This window comes from Solanum pennellii, chromosome 8, assembly GCF_001406875.1.
Source record: "Solanum pennellii chromosome 8, SPENNV200".
Classification (NCBI taxonomy): Eukaryota; Viridiplantae; Streptophyta; class Magnoliopsida; order Solanales; family Solanaceae; genus Solanum; species Solanum pennellii.
This window is the reverse complement of record NC_028644.1, coordinates 67828625-67852108: the sequence shown is the minus strand read 5'-3', so window position 1 is coordinate 67852108 and position 23484 is coordinate 67828625. Positions and strand designations below refer to the sequence as shown.

The following is a 23484-nucleotide window of genomic DNA, read 5'->3' as shown; positions in this document are numbered from 1 at the left end:
AGAGGGATTTATTTGTATTTTCCAATATGTATACGGGGAATATCTCTTTAAATAAAGTGATTTTACACGCCTCAATCCATCTTCTTCGTCAATCACATTTCCTACTATTTTTTCTAAGAGGTATTAATTCTTGAAAAATAATTTAGAGAATAAGTAATTAATGTTAAGAATAAAACGCTACTGAAATTTAAACCCTTCATTTTATGGAAGATTAAGCACTCATCAACCCATTGACCTAAATTCAAACTTATAGAACTATAACAAATCATATTCGAATTAAATGAATTCAACTTAATAAATATTATTTAAATCAATTAAATTATAATCATATTAATTTACCTAAGGCTCGTGCTTGCTATTGTCTAGTTCAAGAAGAAAAGTTGAGCAGGGCATGGTCACTAATAGAAATTAATGTGCATTAATCAAAGAGGATATTCTTTTGTATTTTTCAATCAGCTGTAAATATACAATTAATAATGTAAAAGTAACATAAAGTATATTGTGAAAACAAACAGCATTTTCACTACAATCAAATGTCTTTATGCACTTATAAAGCCAGTTTTTCACTAGGCTAACACAACTGCAATTGGACTTCTCACTGAGTGCCTATTAGAAGTCCATTTCAAGAATCCATCAACAATCACAAAGTTTGAGCTGTTGGTTGTCTTGGAAAATGTCACTTGGTATGTTAACTTCTGGTTCAACTCAGAGAAATTTAGCTCTGTGGGCTTAACTTCCACGGCAACGCCTTTTGGTGAAGCTACCTCCACTTTGTAAGATGATGTTGCGTCACCAACGTTGGTCACAGTTCTGGTATATGTTTGAGGAGTTGATCCAAGTCTGAATATGGAAAATGAAGGATAGTTTAATTGTGCTTCAGGGATACTTTTCACCTTCAAACAATTCACCTGACGTTGTAACATTTTACCTACCTCTCGATTGGTATAGTTTAAACCACAAAAATAAGGTACATAGTCCTCAAATGGGGTATCATAAACTAGTCCTGGATCATTTGCCCTCGATGGAATAACATGTCCTGCACCAATTGCAAAGATGTCAGCAGGAAGGAGCCTTTCGTCTAGTATTGGATTATTGGCAAGGTTTAACGTGTCAGCCGTTGTCATGATTGCAGACTTAATAACAGCAGGAGACCAATCAGGATGTGCGCTCTTCAGCAGAGCTGCTACACCACTAAGGTGAGGGCAAGACATTGAGGTGCCTGATATAATATTGAATGTGGATTTGGTGTTTTTGTCGTCATCCACGGGGGTAGGCCAAGCAGCAAGGATGTTAACACCAGGACCGATTATGTCAGGTTTCAAGATTCCAGGACTAGCTCTACTTGGTCCCCGAGAAGAAAATGCAGCAACTATTGGAGCATTTTCATCTCCAATTATTGTTCCTTGGAATGTGATTGTAGCAACAGGGTTTAATATTGAGTTTGTATAAGCACGAATTCTTAATCCATCTGCATCTGAAATATCCAATGCTGGAAGAACATGAGCATCAGCTGTTGTAGTGACACCATATTGTGATGTTTTGATGACAATCATGCCAACACCTCCAGCATCCTTCACAACTTTTCCTTTAGCAACACTGGAGACGCCACCGCCTGCTAGACATAATACTATCTTTCCTCTTATAACAGGGCCCTTGAGTGACCCTGGTTTGCAATAAGGGGTTTCCGATTGATCTTTTGCATGTTTTGCAGCATCAAATAGAGTGAAGAGGGTTGAGTTGGAAATCTGTGGACGATAAGCAGATTCTCCTTCGAATTCCTCTCCATTTCCAAGCTTAACAGTAGCTTTTATCTTTCTATCAAGCGTGCTGGCACCTACTGTAAGAATCCAAGGGGCTGCATTTCCAACTGAGGCAAGCAAAGGGCCTCTATTACCTGCAGAACAACTTACAAGAATACCTCTTGCCGTTGCACTGTATGCCCCAAGAGCAATAGGGTCATCATAGAAAGAGTTGGGAGATCCACCAATGGATATAGAAAGAATATCTACTCCATCATCTATAGCTGAATCCATGGCAGCTAAAATATCACTGTCAGAACAACCGCCATCAGAACTACATACCTTATATACAGCTATGTGGGCAAGAGGGGCAACACCAACTGCAGTGCCATTAGCATTGCCATATACATTAGCACCTTTCACAAAAGCTCCCGCGGCTGTGCTTGCTGTGTGTGTACCATGTCCATTACCATCTATCGGGGAACCATTGCCAAGATGGTAAGACCTCGCTCCAATGAGCTTGTTGTTACACTTGTTGATGAAGTTGGACTCACAAACTCCTTTCCACTTAGCAGGCGGAGGAGGCATTCCAACATCACTAAACGAAGGATGGTCAGGAAGAATTCCAGTGTCTATAACTCCGATGATCACGCCTTCTCCATAGTTGGAATCCTTCCATACACCCATGTTCTGCTGCAAACCAAGAAAGTTCGGAGTATGAGTAGTATCCAAGGACAAAATCCTCTGTTTCTGAGCGGAAACAAAGCCTCGTTTCTTCTCCATTTCCTTCACATGTGATTCTGTTAATCTTGCTGCAAACCCTTTCATCACATTGTGATAGGAATAGATCATGGTAGCAGCCTCTTCATTTCCACTCGAGCTAATTGCGGTAGTAGTTTTAGGCAAAAAAGAATGGTAATAGCTGTCTAGATCCGTTAACGATGATTTAGTAGAAATCAGGCTTTCAGGGGATTCAACATGGACTATATAAATCTCGTGATCACTCTGAATAGTCGGCCATGGGAAAGAACAAAAGATGAAAACAAGAAGGACTTTGAAGAATCCCATGGCTGAAGTGATAATGTATTTGATGAATTTTTCTGCTTTGATGCAACTGTCTATTTATAGTTCATCTTTGCTCATGACATTATTTTAGCCAAGTGGAAAAAAAGAATAATGTGGACAAGAAAATTAAAAGTAATACTTAAAAGAAAAGAAAAGAAAGGCCACTAAGAGTGAATGAAACTAAAGTTAAATTGAACTTTATTCTATGAATTTGTAGATTTTCCAAAAGACTTTCCACTGTAAATTTGCTTAATTATATGAACATCTTTTTACACACAAATTTTAACTGTTAAATCACTTTGTAATAAAAAGTTGCAAATATTATGTCTAAATAAAGTTGCAATGCATGAACATGCAACTATTCAAGATCCTTTTCCAAGAATTAATTTAAATAGTCATCAATTAGTTTGAACGAATAATATGTCAAGTCTTGAAATATCGAGAGAGGAGCTCAAATTTAAAATTCGAGGTGCTCATAGGAGATTTGAGTTGATCGAGATTAAAAATATTAATTATAAAACTAAAATTGGTTAATTTTAAATACTAAAATAAAAATTGGTTAATTTAATTTATTTGCAAGACAAAACGTGAATGATGGATGATGTACGTTGATCTCCTTCAATTGGACTTGCGTGGACATTTGACATACATAGTTGGTATGACGTGAAGGGTAGAGCTAGTAACCTGCACGCAGGTTTGATCGAATTTAGTAGATTTTGCTTGCATACCTTAAAATCTCATTAAATTAATATATGTGAGATCATAAAATATTGTTATTCTACGAAGATATTATATAATCCATAAATTAATATTTATTAATTAAAGAGTGTTTTTGAGATTCAATGAAGGTCAATTTTGATTACATCAAAATAATTATATCTTATTAATTTTTGTATCATTTTTATTGAATTCACATAAGAAATAAATTTATTATATATAGTAAGTACACTGAGTATATCAAAATCATTGTATCTTACTAAATTATACATCATATTTATTGAATTTATATTTTTAAAAATCATTATACATAAAGCACAATGTATATGTATGAATCACGGTAATATTTTTTTTTTAATGATTCATTATAAAATAAATTCAAAAATTCAGTGATTCATTGTAAAAACAAAATTCACTATATATAATGTTCATTGTTTCTTAATAACAAAATATTATTCAGTGTATCTTTACAAGAAACATTCGATGTATGATGGTGAGAGGATAAATTATATAAGCAACATACGAAATTTTTGTAATCATATGCATAAATGGCTTCTCATTTAAAATGTGTCAACATAGGAGACCATTCCACGTGCATTCAAGAAGATAATTCGTAGTCGTGACAACACTAGAATTTTTGGATGTAATAAAAAAGTTAGACATGAGTTTTAACTAGATTTAAATTTTTAAGAAAGATAATAAAATCACATTTCACTTAAATTATCTTAGATATATTCATACTTTTAAAGATAATATTAGTGGGTAGTATATTTATATAGGATCTTCTGAAAATATATTGTCATATTATCGTATCGAAAATGAGTGATTTTTTTCATTGACACAAATCAAGACATGAAAAAACCTATTGTCTTAGATAAACTATTAATATACCGAATATTAATTTAGGAAAGTACTATTATATTATATTTGTGTTAGTAAGTCCATTTGGCCACAATATGTTAATAAAAAATATCCATGTGAATTAATTACAACGTCTTTTGCAGGAAATTCGAAGTTTTTTTTTTTTGGGTCATCATATGAATAAGCTGAGCATCAACAAGTTAATGTTATTTTTTGATCAATCCTCTTTAATTTGATTTTATAATTTATCTTTTTGCTTAAAGAAAGTGTTACTATTTCATATTGTTAGGGAATCAAATGAACATCGACTCTTAAAGTGTTGAGTCTCTATATCATAATCAAATCTTTTTTATATATATATATATATATACAAAAGATATACAATTCAATAAGAGCTAGCCAACAACAAAACTATTTGGAATGATTAGAGAAGATTTGAGTTGGTTAAGATTCAAGAAAACACATTATTGAGGAAGATGAATTGATACAATGTATAAATACTATATATACATAATTATACATTATTCATACAAATATCGATATATTACATATACTACGACCATTTTAGTAAGAAAGTTTTTTTTGTCGGGTGTACATTTACATAAGAAGCCCCTCCTCCTCGTGAGTTATTTTGAGGCCGAGTATTAAGAATGAATTACTCTTCATATGGATTTGAACAATCCTTACTCTATTAACTAATCGTAAGGATTTAGGTAGGGCAAATTCATTTATCATTATATTAGTCATATTCGTCTTAATTCTTGAATCATTCCATTTCATTGGGGGTGCAGAAAGGGGCTAATTGAGAATGAGAATCTTTTTTTTTATAAGGATTTGAACGAACCTTACTATATTAACTAGTTGTAAGGGTTTACGTAACATTACAACGTAACAGTTTTTCCAGGAAATTCATAGGATATGTCTCTATTATTTTTCTTGTCTTATTAATAAGTTTGAAGTCACCAAAGACTACGACTTTATTTTTGAAGTCACTGTCAAGATTCTGGATCAAAGGGTGCTTAATTATGAACTGAGATTCTTTTACGGTCACTTAACTAATATTTATTATCTCGAGAAGTCACTTTATTTGTCGAAAAAAATGAAATCAAGAAGAAAAGTTGAACAGGGCATGGTCACCAATATCAAAGAGGATATGCTTTTGCATTCTTCAATCAGCTGTGAACGTAAAGTTTATTGAAACAATACATTTAATAATATATATGAAAAAGTAACATAAAGTTTATTGTGTAAACAAATAGCATTTTTTTCAAATGTCTGAATACTTTGTAGCCAATGCAAACTCAACTGCAATTGGACTTCTCACAGAGTACTTGTTAGAATTCCACTTCAAGAATCCGTCAAAGACCCCAGACTTTGAGCTGTTGGTTGTCTTGGAAAATGTCACTTGGTATGTTAACTTCTGGTTCAACTCCGAGAAATTTAGCTTGCTGGGCTTAACTTTCACAACAACGCCTTTAGGTGAGGCTATCTGCACCGTGTAAGATGATTTGGCATCACCAACATTGGTCACAGTTCTGGTGTATGTCTGAGGAGTTGATCCAAGTCTCGATATGCAAAATGAAGGATAGTTTAATTGTGCTTCAGGGATACTCTCAACCTCCGAGCAATTCACCTTGCGTTTCAACAATTTACCTACCTGTGAATTTGTGTAGTTCAAACCACACAAATAAGGTAGATAGTCCTCAAATGGGGTATCATAAACTAGTCCTGGATCATTTGCCCTTGATGGATTAACATGTCCTGCACCAATTGCATAGATATCAGCAGGAAGGAGCCTTTGGTCTAGTATTGGACTACTGGCAAGGTTTAATGTGTCAGCGGTTGTCATGATTGCAGACTTAATAACAGCAGGAGACCAATCAGGATGTGAAGGTGAGGGCAAGACATTGAGGTTCCTGATATAATATTGAATGTGGATTTGGTGTTTTTGTTGTCATCCACGGAGGTAGGCCAAGCAGCAAGGATATTAACACCAGGACCGATTATGTCAAGTTTCAAGATTCCACGACTAGCTGTATTTGGTCCCCGAGAAGAAAATGCAGCAACTATTGGAGCATTTTTATCTCCAATTATTGTTCCTTGGAATGTGATTGTAGCAACAGGGTTTAATATTGAGTTTGTATAGGCACGGATTTTCGTTCCATCTGCAGCTGAAACAACCAATGCTGGAAGAACATGAGCATCAGCTGATTTAGTGACACCATATCGTGATGGGTAGATGATAATCATGCCAACACCTCCAGCATCCTTCACAGCTTGTCCTTTTTCAATATTTGAAAGTTCACCTGCACGACATAATACTATCTTTCCTTTTATTGCAGGGTCAGTGAGTGATCCTGGTTTGCAATAAGGGGTTTTAGATTGTTCTTTTGCACTTTTTGCAGCATCATATAGAGTGAAGAAAGTTGCGTTGGAAATCTTTGGACGATAAGCAGATTCTCCTTCAAATTCCTCTCCATTTCCAAGCTTAACAGTAGCTTTTATCTTTCTATCAAGCGTGCTGGCACCTACTGTAAGAATCCAAGGGGCTGAGTTATCTACTGAGGCAGGTGAAGGACCACTATTTCCAGCAGAACAACTAACAAGAATGCCTCTTTGTGTTGTACTGTACGCCCCGAGAGCAATAGTTTCATCATAAAGAGGGTCCAGAGATCCACCAAGGGAGATTGAAAGAATATCTACTCCATCATCTATAGCTGAATCCATGGCAGCTAAAATATCACTGTCAGGACACTTGCCATCGGAACGACATACCTTATATATGGCTATATGAGCAAGAGGAGCAACACCAACTGCAGTTCCATTAGCATTGCCATATACATTAGCACCTTTCACAAAAGCCCCCGCAGCTGTGCTTGCTGTGTGTGTACCATGTCCATCATTATCTATCGGGGAAGCATTGCCAAGTTCGTAAGACCTGGCTCCAATGAGCTTGTTGTTACACTTGTTGGTTAAATTGGACTCACAAACTCCTTTCCACTTAGCTGGCGGGGAAGGCATCCCAACGTCGCTAAAAGAAGGATGATCAGGAAGAATTCCAGTGTCTAGAACTCCGATGATCACGCCTTTCCCATAGTTGGAATCCTTCCATACACCCATGTTCTGCTGCAAACCAAGAAAATTTGGAGTATGAGTAGTGTGCAAGGACAAAATCCTCTGTTTCTGAGCAGAGACAAAGCCGTGTTTTTTCTCCATTTCCTTCACTTGTTCTGCAGTTAATCTTGCTGCAAACCCTGTCATCACATTGTGATAGGAATAGATAATGCTGGCTGCCTCTTCATTTCCACTCGAACTAATTGCGGTAGTAGTTTTAGGCAAAAAGGAAAGGTAATAGCTATCTAAATCCGTTAACGATGATTGAGTAGTAATTAGGCTTTCAGGGGATTCAACATGGACTATATAAGTTTCGAAATCACTCTGAATAGTAGGCCATGGGAAAGAACAAAAGATGAAAACAAAAAGGATTTTGAAGAATCCCATGGCTGAAAAGATAATGTATTTGATGAATTTTTCTGCTTTGATGCAACTGTCTATTTATAGTTCTTCTTTGCTCATGACTTTATTAGCTAGTGGAAAAAAAGAATAATGTGGACAACATAGTTAAAATTAATAAATCTCACTGTCTCTCAACTATTTGTCTACAATTTCTTTTAAATCACCAAGTGTGAATAGACTAGTTAAACTGAACTTTCTTTTATGAAATTGGTCGATTTTCCGGAAGACCATCTTCTGTAAATTTGCTTAGTTATATTTGGATACAATGAACATCTTTCTACATACAAATCTTTAACTGTAAAATCACTTTGTAATAAAAAGTTGCAAATATTATGTCTAAATGAAATTGCAATGCATGTTCTCAAAAACATGCAGCTATTCAAGATCCTTCTTCCAAGAATCAATTTTAGTAGTCATCCATCCAAGCACTTTAACTTGTAAAGAGCTTTGAAACTCAAATTTTAAAATTTGACATCTCACAAACGTAAATATTTTGAACGTATAATATATCAATAGACTTGAAATATGAGATGAGTTCATATATAAAATTTGGGAGGTTCAAAGAAGATTTGAGTTGATCGAGATTAAAAAATTAATAACAAATCTAAAGTTAGGTTAATTTAATTTCTTTGCAAGACGAAACGTGTTACATGGAGATTGGACTTGCGTGGACATTTGACATGTATAGTTGGCATGTCGTGAAGGGTAGAGCTACCTACATGCGGGATCAGCTGAATTCAGTAGATTTTGTTCAAACAGTATATTTGTTTTAACAAACTAATAAAAAAATATGTACAAATTAATTTTTTTTTAAAAAGGAAAATTATGCGTATAAGCAAGGTATACTAGTTAATTAGCTAATATAGCTCTAGTTTGAATAAATTATGGCTTACGGCTAAATTTTAGTTGTAATTATGTCACTTATACATATACAACTATAAATTATACATATATATATACACAATAATGTTACAATTATACAAATACAATTAGTCTCTCTCCACTCTCTGCCTCTGACAGCTATACAGATACAGTTCGTCTCTCTACCCTCTATCACTTGCCTCTCTCCCAATCTCGCTCACCAGATATACAAGTACATGCGTATACCAGCTACAAAATATACAATTATTTAACAGATAGACTTATACAGTTCGATAGATAGACCTATACAATTCGCCTCTCTCCATTCTCTACCCTCTCTCCTCCCTCTTCCAATCTCACTCGCTCGCCTCTCTCCTCTCTCTTATATATAGCTACAAATCGTAATTATCAAATTATAGCCATGGAGTATATTAAATTTTTTTAAAATGGATATATGAAAAAAAATCCAATTTGAAATCCTAACTATAGATTTCTCATTTGGCCACAATATGTTTAAAAAAAAATAAAAAGTGTCCATGTGAATTAATTATAATGTATTTTCCAGGAAACTCATAGGACTATTTTTTCTTGTCATATTAATAAGTTAAGCGTCAACGACTCAACATCCCAGTTACTTTCTCGTCATAAAAAGTATTTTTTGGAAAAAGGGTCCAAAAAATATCTCAATTTTGATCGAAATTATTGTTACGATATCAAACTTTATGATGATCTTTTACCCTTCACTATTTAATAGTGTATTTTAAAGGTATATAGGTGCTCACGTGGACACATTACTATTTATAATGATGCAATATTTGTGATGTTCACGTGGACACATATATAGCTTTAAAATACACTATTAAATAGTGCATGGTGGGTAAAAGGTCATTTCCAAAGTTCGATATCGTTACTATAATTTCGATCAAAGTTTGAATATACTTCAGACTTTTTTCCCTATTTTTTTTAAAGTTAAACTTTAGTAACTTTTAAGTTAAAAAATGAAAAGTAAGTAAGTAGCTACTTGTAATTTTTAAAACTTTTTTTAAAAGTTATCTTTAACTTATTTTAAGTTATTTTCTGCTTTGTCAAAAACTCTCAAAAATAAAAAAAGAACTTTAAAAGTAGATTTGATCAACTTTTAAGTCAATTCAAGCGGACTTTAGACTTTCATTTTAGAAATAATAGTCTTCTACTAGTTGAATAAGGTTGGGTGTATGTATTGGTAGTAAAAGAAAATGAAATTTGTAATAATTGTGTATCCAATACATAACTATGAACACGATATATACTAATTTGTGTTCAATAAATTAGGATTATGTATAAAAGTTAATATTTGAAAAGGATATATTATACACGATAAAATTGTAATAGATCATAAAGGTGAAACAAATCAAGTATACATTAATTTAAAAATTAAAATCAACTAAATACATTAAAAGATTCAATGGAAGCAACCAAAAATCAAAAAATAAATCACAATTTGATCTACTAAAAGCAAACTCTCTAGCTTATTTGTTCATCACTCTATTTTGGCTAGAGGGAAAAAAAGAATAATGTGGACAAGAATATTAAAAGAGATAGCAAAAGAAAGGCTACTAAGTGTGAATAGACTTAGTTAAATTGAATGAATTTGTAAATTTGCTTAATTATACTCCTTGGATACAATGAACATCTTTCTACATACAAGAATTAATTTAAATAGTCATTTATCCAAGCACTTTAACATATAAAGAGCTTGAAACTCAAATTTTAAAATTTAACATGTTGTAAATATGAATCGTATTGAATGAATAATATAACAATAGACTTGAAATATCGAGAGGAGCTCATATCTAAAACTTAGGGTGTTCATAGGAAATTTGAGTTGATCGAGATTGAAAAAATTAATAACAAAACTAAAGTTGGTTACTTTAATTTATTTGCAAGACAAAACGTGAATTATGGATGATGTACATTGATCTCCTTCAATTTTGGTATACATGAATCATCCCAATATACATTATGAGAATCACACCAAATACATATATATACCGGATACAGGGAGAGGGGTGAGCGAGAGAGAGAGAGAGAGGCGAGTAAAATAGGAGAGGCGAGTAAAGTTTTTTTGTTTTTTCTTTCTTTTAGGGCAGGATACGTTTAAAATTATTCGCTATCGTGAAGTGTTGAGTCCTTATATCATAATCAAATCTTTTTCTTATGTGCAAAAGATATACAATTCAATAAGATCTAGGCAACAACAAAACCATTTGGAGTGTTTAGAGAAGATTTGAGTTGGTTGAGATTCAAGAAAACACATTGTTGAGGAAGATGAACAGATACAATGCATGTACAAGCAGAGCATATGAATATTTATATATCTCTGATACATAGTTATACATCATATATACATAATTATACATTTTGCATATACATACGACCACTTTAGTAGGAATTTTTTTTGTCATGAGATGTACAGTTACATAAGAAGCCCCTCTTTTTATAATCTTGGGCAGTGTCTCCTCATGAGCTATTTTGAGGCCGAGTTAGGACTAAGAAAAGTTCATCTTTTTAATTATGATACTAGAGACAAATCCATTCTAATTCTTGATTCATTCAATTTCATTGGACGTGTAGAAATAGGTTAATTAAGAATGAGAATATCTCTTTATGCGAATTTGAACGATCCTTACTCTATTAACTAGTTGTAAGGGTTTAGGTAGGGCAAATTCATTTCTTATTATATTAGAGTCATATACGTCGTCCTAATTCTTGATTCATTCCATTTCACTGGGCGTGCAGCAGAAAGGAGCTAATTAAGAATGATGATATCTTTATACCAATTTGGACAATCCTTACTCTATTAACTAGTATAAAAATGCTACCAATACAATATGGGCCACACACAAATAGCAACAATGCATTCTGTAATTATTGTTTTTTTGTGAAAATTATTACAAAACTAAATATGTATTGGTTAATTTAATTTCTTTGGAAGATAAATTATGTACTATGGATGATGTACATTAGACCCCTTCAATGGTAGAATTTGGACTTGGTCTTTTGACATGTATAGTTGGCTATAGATTTCTCATTTGTCCACAATATGTCAAAAAATTTAAGTAAGTTCGAATTAATTACAACGTTTTTTCTAGGAAATTCATAGGATATGTCTCTATTATTTTTCTTGTCTTACTAATATAGTTAAAGCATCAACGTCCCAATTACTTTTTGAAGTCACCAAAGACTTAGACTTTATTTTTGAAGTCACTGTCAAGATTCTGGATCAAAGGGTGACAACAAATTTCCCAAATTTAAATATAAAGTGAAAATCTTACATGATCACTCAAGTAATATTTATTATCTCGAGAAGTCAATGGAATCAAGAAGAAAAGTTGAGCAGTGCATGGACACTAACATCAAAGAGGACATTCTTTTGCATTCTTCAATCAACTGTGAACATAAAGTTTATTGAAACAATACATTTAATAATATATATGAAAAAGTAACATAAAGTTTATTGTGTAAATAAACAGCATTTTCAAATGTCCGAGTACTTAATGCACTTATATAGCCAATTTTTGACTAGGCAAACACAACTGCAATTGGACTTCTCACTGAGTGCCTATTAGAAGTCCACTTCAAGAAACCCTCAACAACCTCAATGTTTGAGCTGCTACTTGTCTTGGAAAATGTTACTTGGTATGTTAACTTCTGCTTCAACTCAGAGAAATTTAGCTCGGCAGGTTCAACTTCCACCACAACGTCTTTTGGTGAAGCTACCTCCACTTTGTAAGATGATGTAGCATCACCAACATTGGTTACAGTTCTGGTATATGTCTGAGGAGTTGATCCAAGTCCAAATATGGAAAACGAAGGATAGTTTAATTGTGCTTCAAGGATACTTTTCACCTCCGAGCAATTCACCTTGCGTTGTAACAGGTTACCTACCTGTTGATCTGTGTACTTCAAACCACATAAATAAGGTACATAGTCCTCGAATGGTGTATCATAAACTAGTCCTGGATCGTTTGCCCTTGATGGATTAACATGTCCTGCACCAATTGCATAGATGTCAGCAGGAAGGAGCCTTTCATCGAGTATTGGATTATTGGCAAGGTTTAACGTGTCAGCGGTTGTCATCATTGCAGACTTAATAGCAGCAGGAGACCAATCAGGATGTGTGCATTTCAGCAGAGCTGCCACGCCACTAAGGTGAGGGCAAGACATTGAGGTGCCTGATATGATATTGAATGTAGATTTGGTGTTTTTGTTGTCATCCACGGAGGTAGGCCAAGCAGCAAGGATATTAGCACCAGGACCAATTATGTCAGGCTTCAAGATTCCAGGACTAGCTCTACTTGGTCCTCTTGAGGAAAATGCAGCAACCGTAGGAGCATTTTTGTCTCCAATTATTGTTCCTTGGAATGCAATTGTAGCAACAGGGCTTGATGTTGAGTTCATGTAAGCAAGGATTTTTGTTCCATCTGCAGCTGAAACAACCAATGCTGGAAGAACATGAGCATCAGCTGATTTAGTGACGCCATATTGTGATGGGTTGATGATAATCATGCCAACACCTCCAGCATCCTTCACAGCTTGTCCTTTATCAACATTGGCTACACCGCCGAATGCTAAACATAATACTATCTTTCCTCTTATAGCAGGGTCAGTGAGTGACCCTCGTCTGCAATAAGGGGTTTCGGATGGATCTTTTGCATTTTTTGCAGCATCAAATAGAGTGAAGAATGTTGAGTTGGAAATCTTTGGACGATAAGCAGATTCTCCTTCAAATTCCTCTCCATTTCCAAGCTTAACAGTAGCTTTTATCTTTCTGTCAAGCGTGCTGGCACCTACTGTAAGAATCCAAGGGGCGGTGTTTCCTGCTGTGATAAGGGATGGACCACTATTTCCAGCAGAACAACTTACAAGAATGCCTCTTTCCGTTGCACTGTACGCCCCGATAGCAATATTGTCTCTATGGAAAGGGATTGGACCTCCACCAAGGGACATTGAAAGAATATCTACTCCATCATCTATAGCTGAATCCATGGCAGCTAAAACATCACTTTCAGAACAACCAACAGAATTACACACCTTATATATGGCTATATGGGCTAGAGGAGCAACACCAACTGCAGTTCCATCAGCATTGCCATATACATTAGCACCTTTCACAAAGGCTCCTGCAGCTGTGCTTGCTGTGTGTGTACCATGTCCATTACTATCTATCGGGGAACCATTACCAAGTTGGTAAGACCTGGCTCCAATGAGCTTGTTGTTACAGTTATTGGTGAAATTGGACTCACAAACTCCTTTCCACTTAGCAGGCGGGGGAGGCATCCCAACATCGCTAAAAGAAGGATGGTCAGGAATAATTCCAGTGTCTATAACTCCGATGATCACGCCTTTCCCATAGTTGGAATCCTTCCATACACCCATGTTCTGCTGCAAACCAAGAAAACTTGGAGTATGAGTAGTGTGCAAGGACAAAATCCTCTGTTTCTGAGCAGAGACAAAGCCATGTTTTTTCTCCATTTCCTTCACTTGTTCTGCAGTTAATCTTGCCGCAAACCCTGTCATCACATTGTGATAGGAATAGATCATGGTAGCAGCCTCTTCATTTCCACTCGAACTAATTGTGGTAGTAGTTTTAGGCAAAAAAGAAAGGTAATAGCTATCTAAATCCGTTAACGATGATTGAGTAGTAACTAGGCTTTCAGGGGATTCAACATGGACTATATAAGTCTCGAGATTACTCTGAATAGTAGGCCATGGGAATGAACAAAAGATGAAAACAAGAAGGATTTTCAATAATCCCATGGCTAGCTAATACAAGAAGTATGATTTATTTGATGAATTTCTCTGCTTTGAAGCAACTGTCTATTTATAGTGTTTTATTATTGACCTATTCAACATCTAGAAAAATTATTGTGGAAAAAAGACCATGTGTATGAACAAAATTATCACTTCTCCAGTATCAGAAAATTATATTCTATAGTTTTATTTTCCAAATGACATCCACTATAATATAATTTAATTTCGTTTTATCTCTTAAAGGAAAAAAGCTCAAATTTGTTGTTAAACTTTTGGAAAAAGCTCATATATGACATCCGTTTAAAGTTTGACTTATCTATGTCATTTTCGATTGAGAAAAGGCTCATTGGACATCCATGCATTTCAATATGATAAGAACATTAGAAACATGACATATTCAATCAAAGTTGGTACTTTCTAAAGTGAGAACCATCCGAGAAATAAAACGTAAAAGTATCTAACAAGATAAATGCAATGGAATCGATAAGGTAAGGTCTAGCCTCCCTTGTTTTTACTCTTCTTTGAAAGTTCTTTTATTTACTAACGAAAATTTCTTAGTTAAAAAAAAAAAAGAAAGATAAATGTGTCTATCATATTGAGTATTTCTATTCATAGTTTGAACTAATTATATATTGTTTCAATAATTAATACTTTTGTACCAGATTTTAGATCAGATACACTTATCTATGTACACGTATTTTTGCTATAAAATACACAAAAACAATGAGAAACACGAGCGAAAAAAGAAAAGAGGCGACCGAGGTATCCAGATATATGTGAATCATCCCCATAAACATCATGAGAATCGTATTAAGTACATGTATACTAGAGATACATGAAGAGAGGCAAGCGAGAGAGGAGAGTGGTGATCGACATAAGAAAATGACGAGTGAGATAATTAGATAAATGTAAATCCACGAAAAATTACACTTAATTTTGACTCCATGTTTCATTTGAACTTTTAAACTATTATTATCATAATAATTATGGCGTATTCTAATCATCAAACTCATTTAACTAACAAAAGTTGACCCAAGACCTAATATCCCAACACAAACTTAAACTTTTATTAATTTTGTGCTGTGTTTTTATATGTGGAAATCCATATTTATCTATTTATTCCTTTAAATTGCAGAAATTCCTAGAGAAAATTGGCACTACATTTCAGTCCACTTGATTCCTTGTGGGGGCACAAAGGACCAACAGGGGCTGCTAGAAAAAAATATTGTTTTTATATGTGGAAATCCAAGGAATGAAATTAAAATTAGTGGATGGATAGATAACATATGTATTTAAATCATGAATAATAAGTGTATAATTAATAATATAATCTATGTATATCAAAAATGGAAAGTAAACAATGAATTCAATCAATTATTTGTGTTAAAAAAAATTTGGTTTTTTCCCCTTTCTTTGGGGCACGATACGTATAAAATTATGCGCGTCTGTTAAGTGTTGAGTCATATTTAGAGAAGATTTGAGTTGGTTGAGATTCAAGAAAACACATTGTTGAGGAAGATGAACAGATACAATGCATAAACATTGTACAAACAGAGTATATGGATGTATATACATCTTTGATACATAGTTATACATCATATATACATAATTATACAATATTGTTACATTGCATAAGGCCCTCCCTTTACGATCTTGGGCAGTGTCTCCTCATGAGCTATTTTGTGGCCGAGTTAGGACTAAGATAATAAAATTAATCATGATATTTATTAGAGTCAAATTCATTCTAATTTTTGATTCATTCAATTTCAGTTGGCGTGCAGAAAGGGGCTAATTAAGAATAAATTTTTTTATGCGAATTTGAACAATCCTTACTCTATTAATTATTATAAGGGTTTAGGTAGGGAAAATTCCAAAATTCATTTCTTATTACATTATATTTTGGCTTTGGTGATCAGTAGCAAAACATGAATTTTCATTAAAAATAATTAAAATATAAAAAAATCGAGAAAATTCTCCACACGTATTATAATTAAACCACCAATCTATCCGTCTAATTTTCCACAAAAAAGTGTCACAACAAAGTGGTCCACGACCTTTCATGATCCACTTTATCTCAATCAAACAACTATATGTTTTTCTTTTTTAAGCTTCACTATTAAGTATTTATCGTCCACTAATCCGATTAAAATCAGATTCACATATATTGCTTTGTCCTTATAAGACTATCAACGTTAACTTAATTTCATTTTCCTCCACACTCGCAAATTCGAAACGACATAATTTAAGTATCTATAAAAGGGAAGGGGTTGTCAATAATAGTGATAAGGTCATATGATTTTCACCCACAAATGTATATGTAATGAACTAAAAATACACACACACAAAAAAAAAAAAAATCAACGTAAAAAAAATCTAACCTCATATATATAATATAATTTTTTCACCAAAAAATACTCAAATGAATCCCTTTGCTCTTACTTGATTTCGCCGTTATCGTTAAAATATGCCCTCCATTACACGTTAAAACTCACGATGAGACATTTTTGTGTTATCGTGTGGGAAAAAAAAAGTCATGATTGAAAGAGAAAGTATGTAAAATTGTTTTACACAAATAATAGACTAGTTGATTTCATTATTTCCATAAAAAATAAAGTAAAAGTAATGACCACGTCAAAAGTGTGATTAACAAGCCCGTCCAAGCCGCGAAGGTGGAGTCGAAATTAGGAGTCTGAAATTCGAAATTAAGATTAAAAAATAATTGTTAAGTATTTTTTAATTTTTTGAAAAAAATGAGAAACTTTTGTTGATAGTGAATCTTATACTTTTGTGTTGGTTTATATTCTTAGTATCATAATTATGAACGCTATTCATATTTAAGAAGAGTAATTAAATTTGTGTAATTTGAGGTGGAAATTATGGGTTAAAGTCATGTATGTCTCAAATTTGACGTAATTTAAACAGTCAAAGTTTAGACGTGAAACACTCAAAAATCATACATTTCTCCGCATAGAAATGATATATCCTCCATTAATAATTAAAGTGATTGAAAATTACATATAAAGTGAAGGGGTATTTTGGTATAGAGTGCGTTCGAAAGAAAGAAAATATTTTTCATTCTCGCCTCTCTCGCTTTATACACATAAGTGTATAATTTCTGTTTCTGTTTTGTATAAAGCGAGAGAAAATTGTATATACACATTCAAAAACATATATCTTCGTGTTATACACTTAATTATACAATTTACAAACATTTTACTTCAATTCAATTGTAGACAAATGCAAATTTTATACAAATATTGCAGAGAAAAAGGTCAACGAATTATACAATTGCGAATTATACAATTGCAGTGAAATACAATTTTCTCTAGCTTTATACAACAGAAGTGTATATATTGTGTTTCTGTTTTTGTATAAAGCGAGAGAGAAAAACATACATCTTCTTGCTATACACTTATAATTATGCAATATACATACATTTTAATTCGATTCAATTGTATGCAAAGCAAATTTTATAATAATATTGCAGCGAAATAGGCAGTGAATTATACAATTGTGCATCATACAATTGCAGTGAAATAGGATAGCGAATTATACAATTGTAGCGAAATAGGCCAGCGAATTATACAATTTAGGCCAGCGAATTATACAATTGTATATGTATAGCGAATTATATAATTTTATGTTTGCTATGGAGCGCAATTATGCAAACTTTGCTATAACATACAAATATGAATTTTTTATTTGCTATATGTGAAAATTGCCATTTTTTTTTGTCATATTAACAAGTTTAGCATTAACGTCCTAATTTAAGTATTGAACCGAAATTCTCACATAGTCATTCAAGTAATATTTGTTAAATTAGTTGGGGGTATACAATGTAAGTATTTAGTAAGGGTATGAATGTAAAGGGGTATATGTTTGTAATTATTTTATTTTTATGCTTAGTTGCGTTAAAATATTATTATTTAGTAGAAATATTATTTACTCATAAACTAATATTTATTAATTTAAAGAGTCATGTATTGAAATTCAATGAAGGTTAATTTTGATTATATTAAAATTATTGTATCTTTCTAATTAACATTGAATTCACATAAAAGATAAATTTATTATGCATAAAGTACAATGAATACATCAATATTATTGTATCTTACTAAATTATATAGAATTCAAATAAAAAAATAAATTTGTTAGTACAGTATATGTGTATGATTTATTTAATATATATTTTTTACCTTTAAAACCACTTACGTGTAAGAAATACTTATCCCGGACATGTGAGTTAATTACAACTAGGCCCGGGCATATTTTGGGATTTTTTTAAATTTCGATATCGGTTTTTTTATTTGATTTGATTTTTCAATTTTTTAAAAAATTAATTCGATTTAACCGAATACACGAATTTTAGCACTACACTACACTGATAGTCCAGCCTATCCAATGTCAATAGCCCATTAAAAGTTATTACGTAATTCCCAATTCTGAAACCCTAAATTTTCAAACTCTCATGACTGAAAATTGAAATCCCTAAATAATAAACTCTCACATTTCGATGATAGAAGTTGAATTGGAGGTAAATTTGTTCAATAACACTTAATGTAATCTCAAAAAATGATAATGTAATCAAACCGAACCAAACTAAATTTATTTTGATTTGGTTTGAATTGACATTTTCACCAAATCAAAAACTGAACTGAATTTCGTAAACGGAATCGAACGTTAGCCTAATGTCTTTTCTAGGAAACTCTTAGGACTTGTTTTTGTTGTCCTACTACTAAGATGGTAAAAGGGTCAAAAATATTTTTTCTAACTTTCATTTAATAGTGTTATCGTTATACTATGCGGTCATTTATATCTTCACCATTACGAAACTTTTTCACATGTACCCAAATTACTCACATGAAGTAAATAACGAAAACAAACAGCATTTTCAGTAAAATAAAATGTATGAGTAGTTAATGCACTCATAAAGCCAATTTTTGACTAGGCTAACACAACTGCAATTGGACTTCTCACTGAGTGCCTATTAGAAGTCCATTTCAAGAATCCATCAACAATCACAAAGTTTGAGCTGCTAGTTGTCTTGGAAAATGTCACTTGGTATGTTAACTTCTGGTTCAACTCAGAGAAATTTAGCTCGGAGGGTTCAACTTCGATGGCAACGCCTTTTGGTGAAGCTACCTCCACTTTGTAAGATGATGTAGCATCACCAACGTTGGTCACAGTTCTGGTATATGTCTGAGGAGTTGATCCAAGTTCAGATATGGAAAATGAAGGATAGTTTAATTGTGCTTCAAGGATACTTTTCACCTCCGAGCAATTCACCCTGCGTTGTAACAGGTTACCTACCTGTCGATTCGTGTAGTTCAAACCACATAAATAAGGTAGATAGTCCTCAAATGGGGTATCATAAACTAGTCCTGGATCATTCGCCCTTGATGGATTAACATGTCCAGAACCAGTGGCAAAAATGTCGGCAGGAAGGAGCCTTTCGTCTAGTATTGGACTATTGGCAAGGTTTAACGTGTCAGCAGTTGTCATGATTGCAGACTTAATAGCTGCAGGAGACCAATCAGGATGTGTGCTCTTCAGCAGAGCTGCTACGCCACTAAGGTGAGGGCAAGACATCGACGTTCCTGATATTATATTGAATGTAGATTTGGTATGTTCGTTGTCATCCACGGAGGTAGGCCAAGCAGCAAGAATATTAACACCAGGACCGATTATGTCAGGTTTCAAGATGCCAGGACTAGCTCTACTTGGTCCTCTTGAGGAAAATGCAGCAACCATAGGAGCATTTTTGTCTCCAATTATTGTTCCTTGGAATGCGATTGTAGCAACAGGGTTTGATGTTGAATTCACATAAGCAAGGATTTTTGTTCCATCTGCAGCTGAAACATCCAATGCTGGAAGAACATGAGCATCAGCTGATTTAGTAACACCGTCATCTGGACTGTTGATGATAATCATGCCAACACCTCCAGCATCCTTCACAGCTTGTCCTTTATCAACAATGGTTACACCACCGAATGCTAAACATAATACTATCTTTCCTCTTACGGCAGGGTCAGTGAGTGACCCTGGTCTGCAATAAGGGGTTTTAAATTCATCACTTGCATTTTTTGCAGCATCAAATAAAGTGAAGAATGTTGAGTTGGAAATCTGTGGACGATAAGAAGATTCTCCTTCAAATTCCTCTCTATTTCCAAGCTTAACAGTAGCTTTTATCTTTCTGTCAAGGGTGCTGGCACCTACTGTAAGAATCCACGGGGCTGAGTTATCTACTGAGCCACGGAATGGACCATCATTGCCTGCTGAGCAACTAACAAGAATGCCTCTTTCTGTTGCACTGTATGCCCCCATAGCAATACTGTCTTCATAGAAAGGGATTGGACTTCCACCAAGAGAGATTGAAAGAATATCTACACCATCATCTATAGCTGCATCCATGGCAGCTAAAATATCGCTGTCAGAACAACCATCAGAACTACACACCTTATATATGGCTATGTGGGCAAGAGGGGCAACACCAACAGCAGTTCCATTAGCATTCCCAAATACATTAGCACCTTTCACAAAGGCTCCTGCAGCTGTGCTTGCTGTGTGTGTACCATGTCCATCATCATCTATCGGGGAACCATTGCCAAGTTGGTAAGACCTCGCTCCAATGAGCTTGTTGTTACACTTGTTTGTGAAATTGGACTCGCAAACTCCTTTCCACTTAGCAGGTGGGGAAGGCATCCCAACGTCGCTAAGTGAAGGATGGTCAGGAAGAATTCCAGTGTCTATAACTCCAATGATCACGCCTTTCCCATAGTTGGAATCCTTCCAGAAGCCCATATTCTGTTGCAAAGCAAGAAAACTTGGAGTATGAGTAGTGTGCAAGGACAAAATCCTCTGTTTCTGAGCAGAGACAAAGCCGTGTTTCTTCTCCATTTCCTTCACTTGTGCTGCAGTCAATCTTGCTGCAAATCCTTTCATTACATTGTGATAAGAATATACCATGCTAGCAGACTCTTCATTTCCACTTGAGCTGATTGTTGTAGTTTTAGGCAAAAAAGAAAGGTAATAGCTCTCTAAATCCGCTAACGATGATTGAGTAGAAATTAGGCTTTCGGGGGATTCAACATGGACTATATAAGTCTCGTGACCACTCTGAATAGTAGGCCATGGGAAAGAACAAAAGATGAAAACAAAAAGGATTTTGAAGAATCCCATGGCTGCAAATACAAGAAGTAATTTATCTGCTTTGATATAACTGTCTATTTATAGTGATTCTTTGCTCATCACATTATTTTAGCTTAGTGGGGAAAAAAAAAGAATAATGTGGACAAGAAAATTAAAAGTACTATTGAAAAAAAAGAAAAGAAAGGCCACTAAGTGTGAATGGGAATGCTAAACTGAAGCTGTAGATTTTCCAAAAGACCATCCACTGTAAATTTGTTCTCCAACAGTTTATCTAATAAACGTTTAACTTTGTAATAAAAAGCTGCAAATATTATGTTCAAATGAAGTTGCAATCCATGTTCTCAAAAAAATACATCTATTTAAGTGAATTATATCAATAGAGTCGAGTTCATATCTAAAATTTGGGGTGTTCAGAGAAGATTTGAGTTGGTTGGAATTGAAAAATAAAACATTGTTGTAGAAAATGAATTGGTGCAATGTATAAATATTATATAAACAAGTATATACATCTTATACACTATTCGTACAATATTGATACATTACTTATAGAATCAACCTTTTTAGTCAATTTTTTTTTTGCAGTCGTACAATTACGTAAGAAGCCCCTCTTTTTATGATCTTGGATAATTGTCCCCTCATAAGATATCATGAAGCTGAATTAGAATCAAGATAAATTCATTTCCTGATTATGGTATTAGAGGCATTTGTATTATGTTCCCACATTATCTATTTTATAATAAGAATGTTTCTTTATACCGAATTGAACAATCCTTACTCTATTCGGTAACTTTTACGGGTTTTTTTAGTTCACAAATAGCAATAATGCTTTTCATAATTCATGTTTTTTTTGTGTGAAAATTATTGCAAGACTTTGCCATGGATAATTGTAGAAATTGGACTTGGTCTTTTTGACATGTATAGTTGGTTAGAGATTTCTTATTTGGCCACAATATGCTAAAAAAATTCAAAGGTATCGATGTGAATCAATTACGTTTTTTCTAGGAAACTCGTAGGAATGTCTTCATTATTTTTCTTGCCCTATTAATAAGTTAAAATATCAACGTCTCAATAACTTCTTGAAGTCACCAAAGACTTGGACTTTCCTTTTAGGGATAATAATATTTTTAGTCCCTCCATTATTATTTAAGGTGTTTTTTTTAAAAAAAAATAACATAAAATATGAGATGAGTATTGATGACACAAAAGTATTTAATAAAAAATAATAATGAAATCATCATTTAAAATAAATATTGTAAGTCATGATAAAAATAATCATAATATAAAAGTACTAAATCATGCTAAAATAAGTTTAATTAGTATTAGTTACATGAATAAATATTAAAGGAAATCAAAATCAGACTATGTATTTCAATTGTCTAAACCAATGTAAAACCAAAGAACAAATATTCAATATTATTGTCATTCTTAGTGTTAAATTAATTTTCTTCTTACATTAGTATTAACTTGATTTATATTTAAGTTTTGTTATAATTACCAACATATGTGGACTATAATCTTTATGGAACCATTCAAAATTTTATTTTTCAAACTTGAAATTAAAAGATAAGAACTATGAAAAAGGAGGTTTTAACCAAACTATGTCATTATATAAAGTCATTCACCAAAACAATATGTTTTTCTAAAATTTTACAAAACTAGTATAAACGTATTCCACAGTAACGTTTTAGGATATATTTTATTTTTTAAAAGTTGATGGCGTCAGATTAATATATGTTACTCACGGTAACGTATATCAACCTAATGTTGTTAGTTTTTTAAAAAT

General features: G+C 33.4%; 3 protein-coding genes across 3 annotated transcripts; all 3 read right to left on the bottom strand.

Annotated features, from left to right (window-relative positions):
- Positions 1 to 399: 399 nt before the first annotated feature.
- On the bottom strand, positions 400 to 7993 carry LOC107028856 (subtilisin-like protease SBT1.8). The gene is made up of 2 exons (XM_027919079.1): positions 6779 to 7993; positions 400 to 1693 (listed from the first exon to the last, which is right to left on the bottom strand). The coding sequence occupies exons 1-2, from the start codon at positions 7881 to 7883 to the stop codon at positions 567 to 569; spliced, it is 2232 nt and encodes a 743-aa protein (XP_027774880.1). The 5' UTR covers positions 7884 to 7993; the 3' UTR covers positions 400 to 566.
- A 4156-nt stretch (positions 7994 to 12149) lies between these two features.
- Positions 12150 to 14604, bottom strand: LOC107028751 (subtilisin-like protease SBT1.7). The gene has a single exon (XM_015229936.2). The coding sequence runs from the start codon at positions 14556 to 14558 to the stop codon at positions 12321 to 12323; it is 2238 nt and encodes a 745-aa protein (XP_015085422.1). The 5' UTR covers positions 14559 to 14604; the 3' UTR covers positions 12150 to 12320.
- Positions 14605 to 19328: 4724 nt separating this feature from the next.
- LOC107028752 (subtilisin-like protease SBT1.7) lies at positions 19329 to 22114 on the bottom strand. Its single transcript, XM_015229937.2, has one exon. It carries the CDS (start codon positions 21729 to 21731, stop codon positions 19497 to 19499), a length of 2235 nt encoding a protein of 744 aa, XP_015085423.1. The 5' UTR covers positions 21732 to 22114; the 3' UTR covers positions 19329 to 19496.
- Positions 22115 to 23484: the final 1370 nt, after the last annotated feature.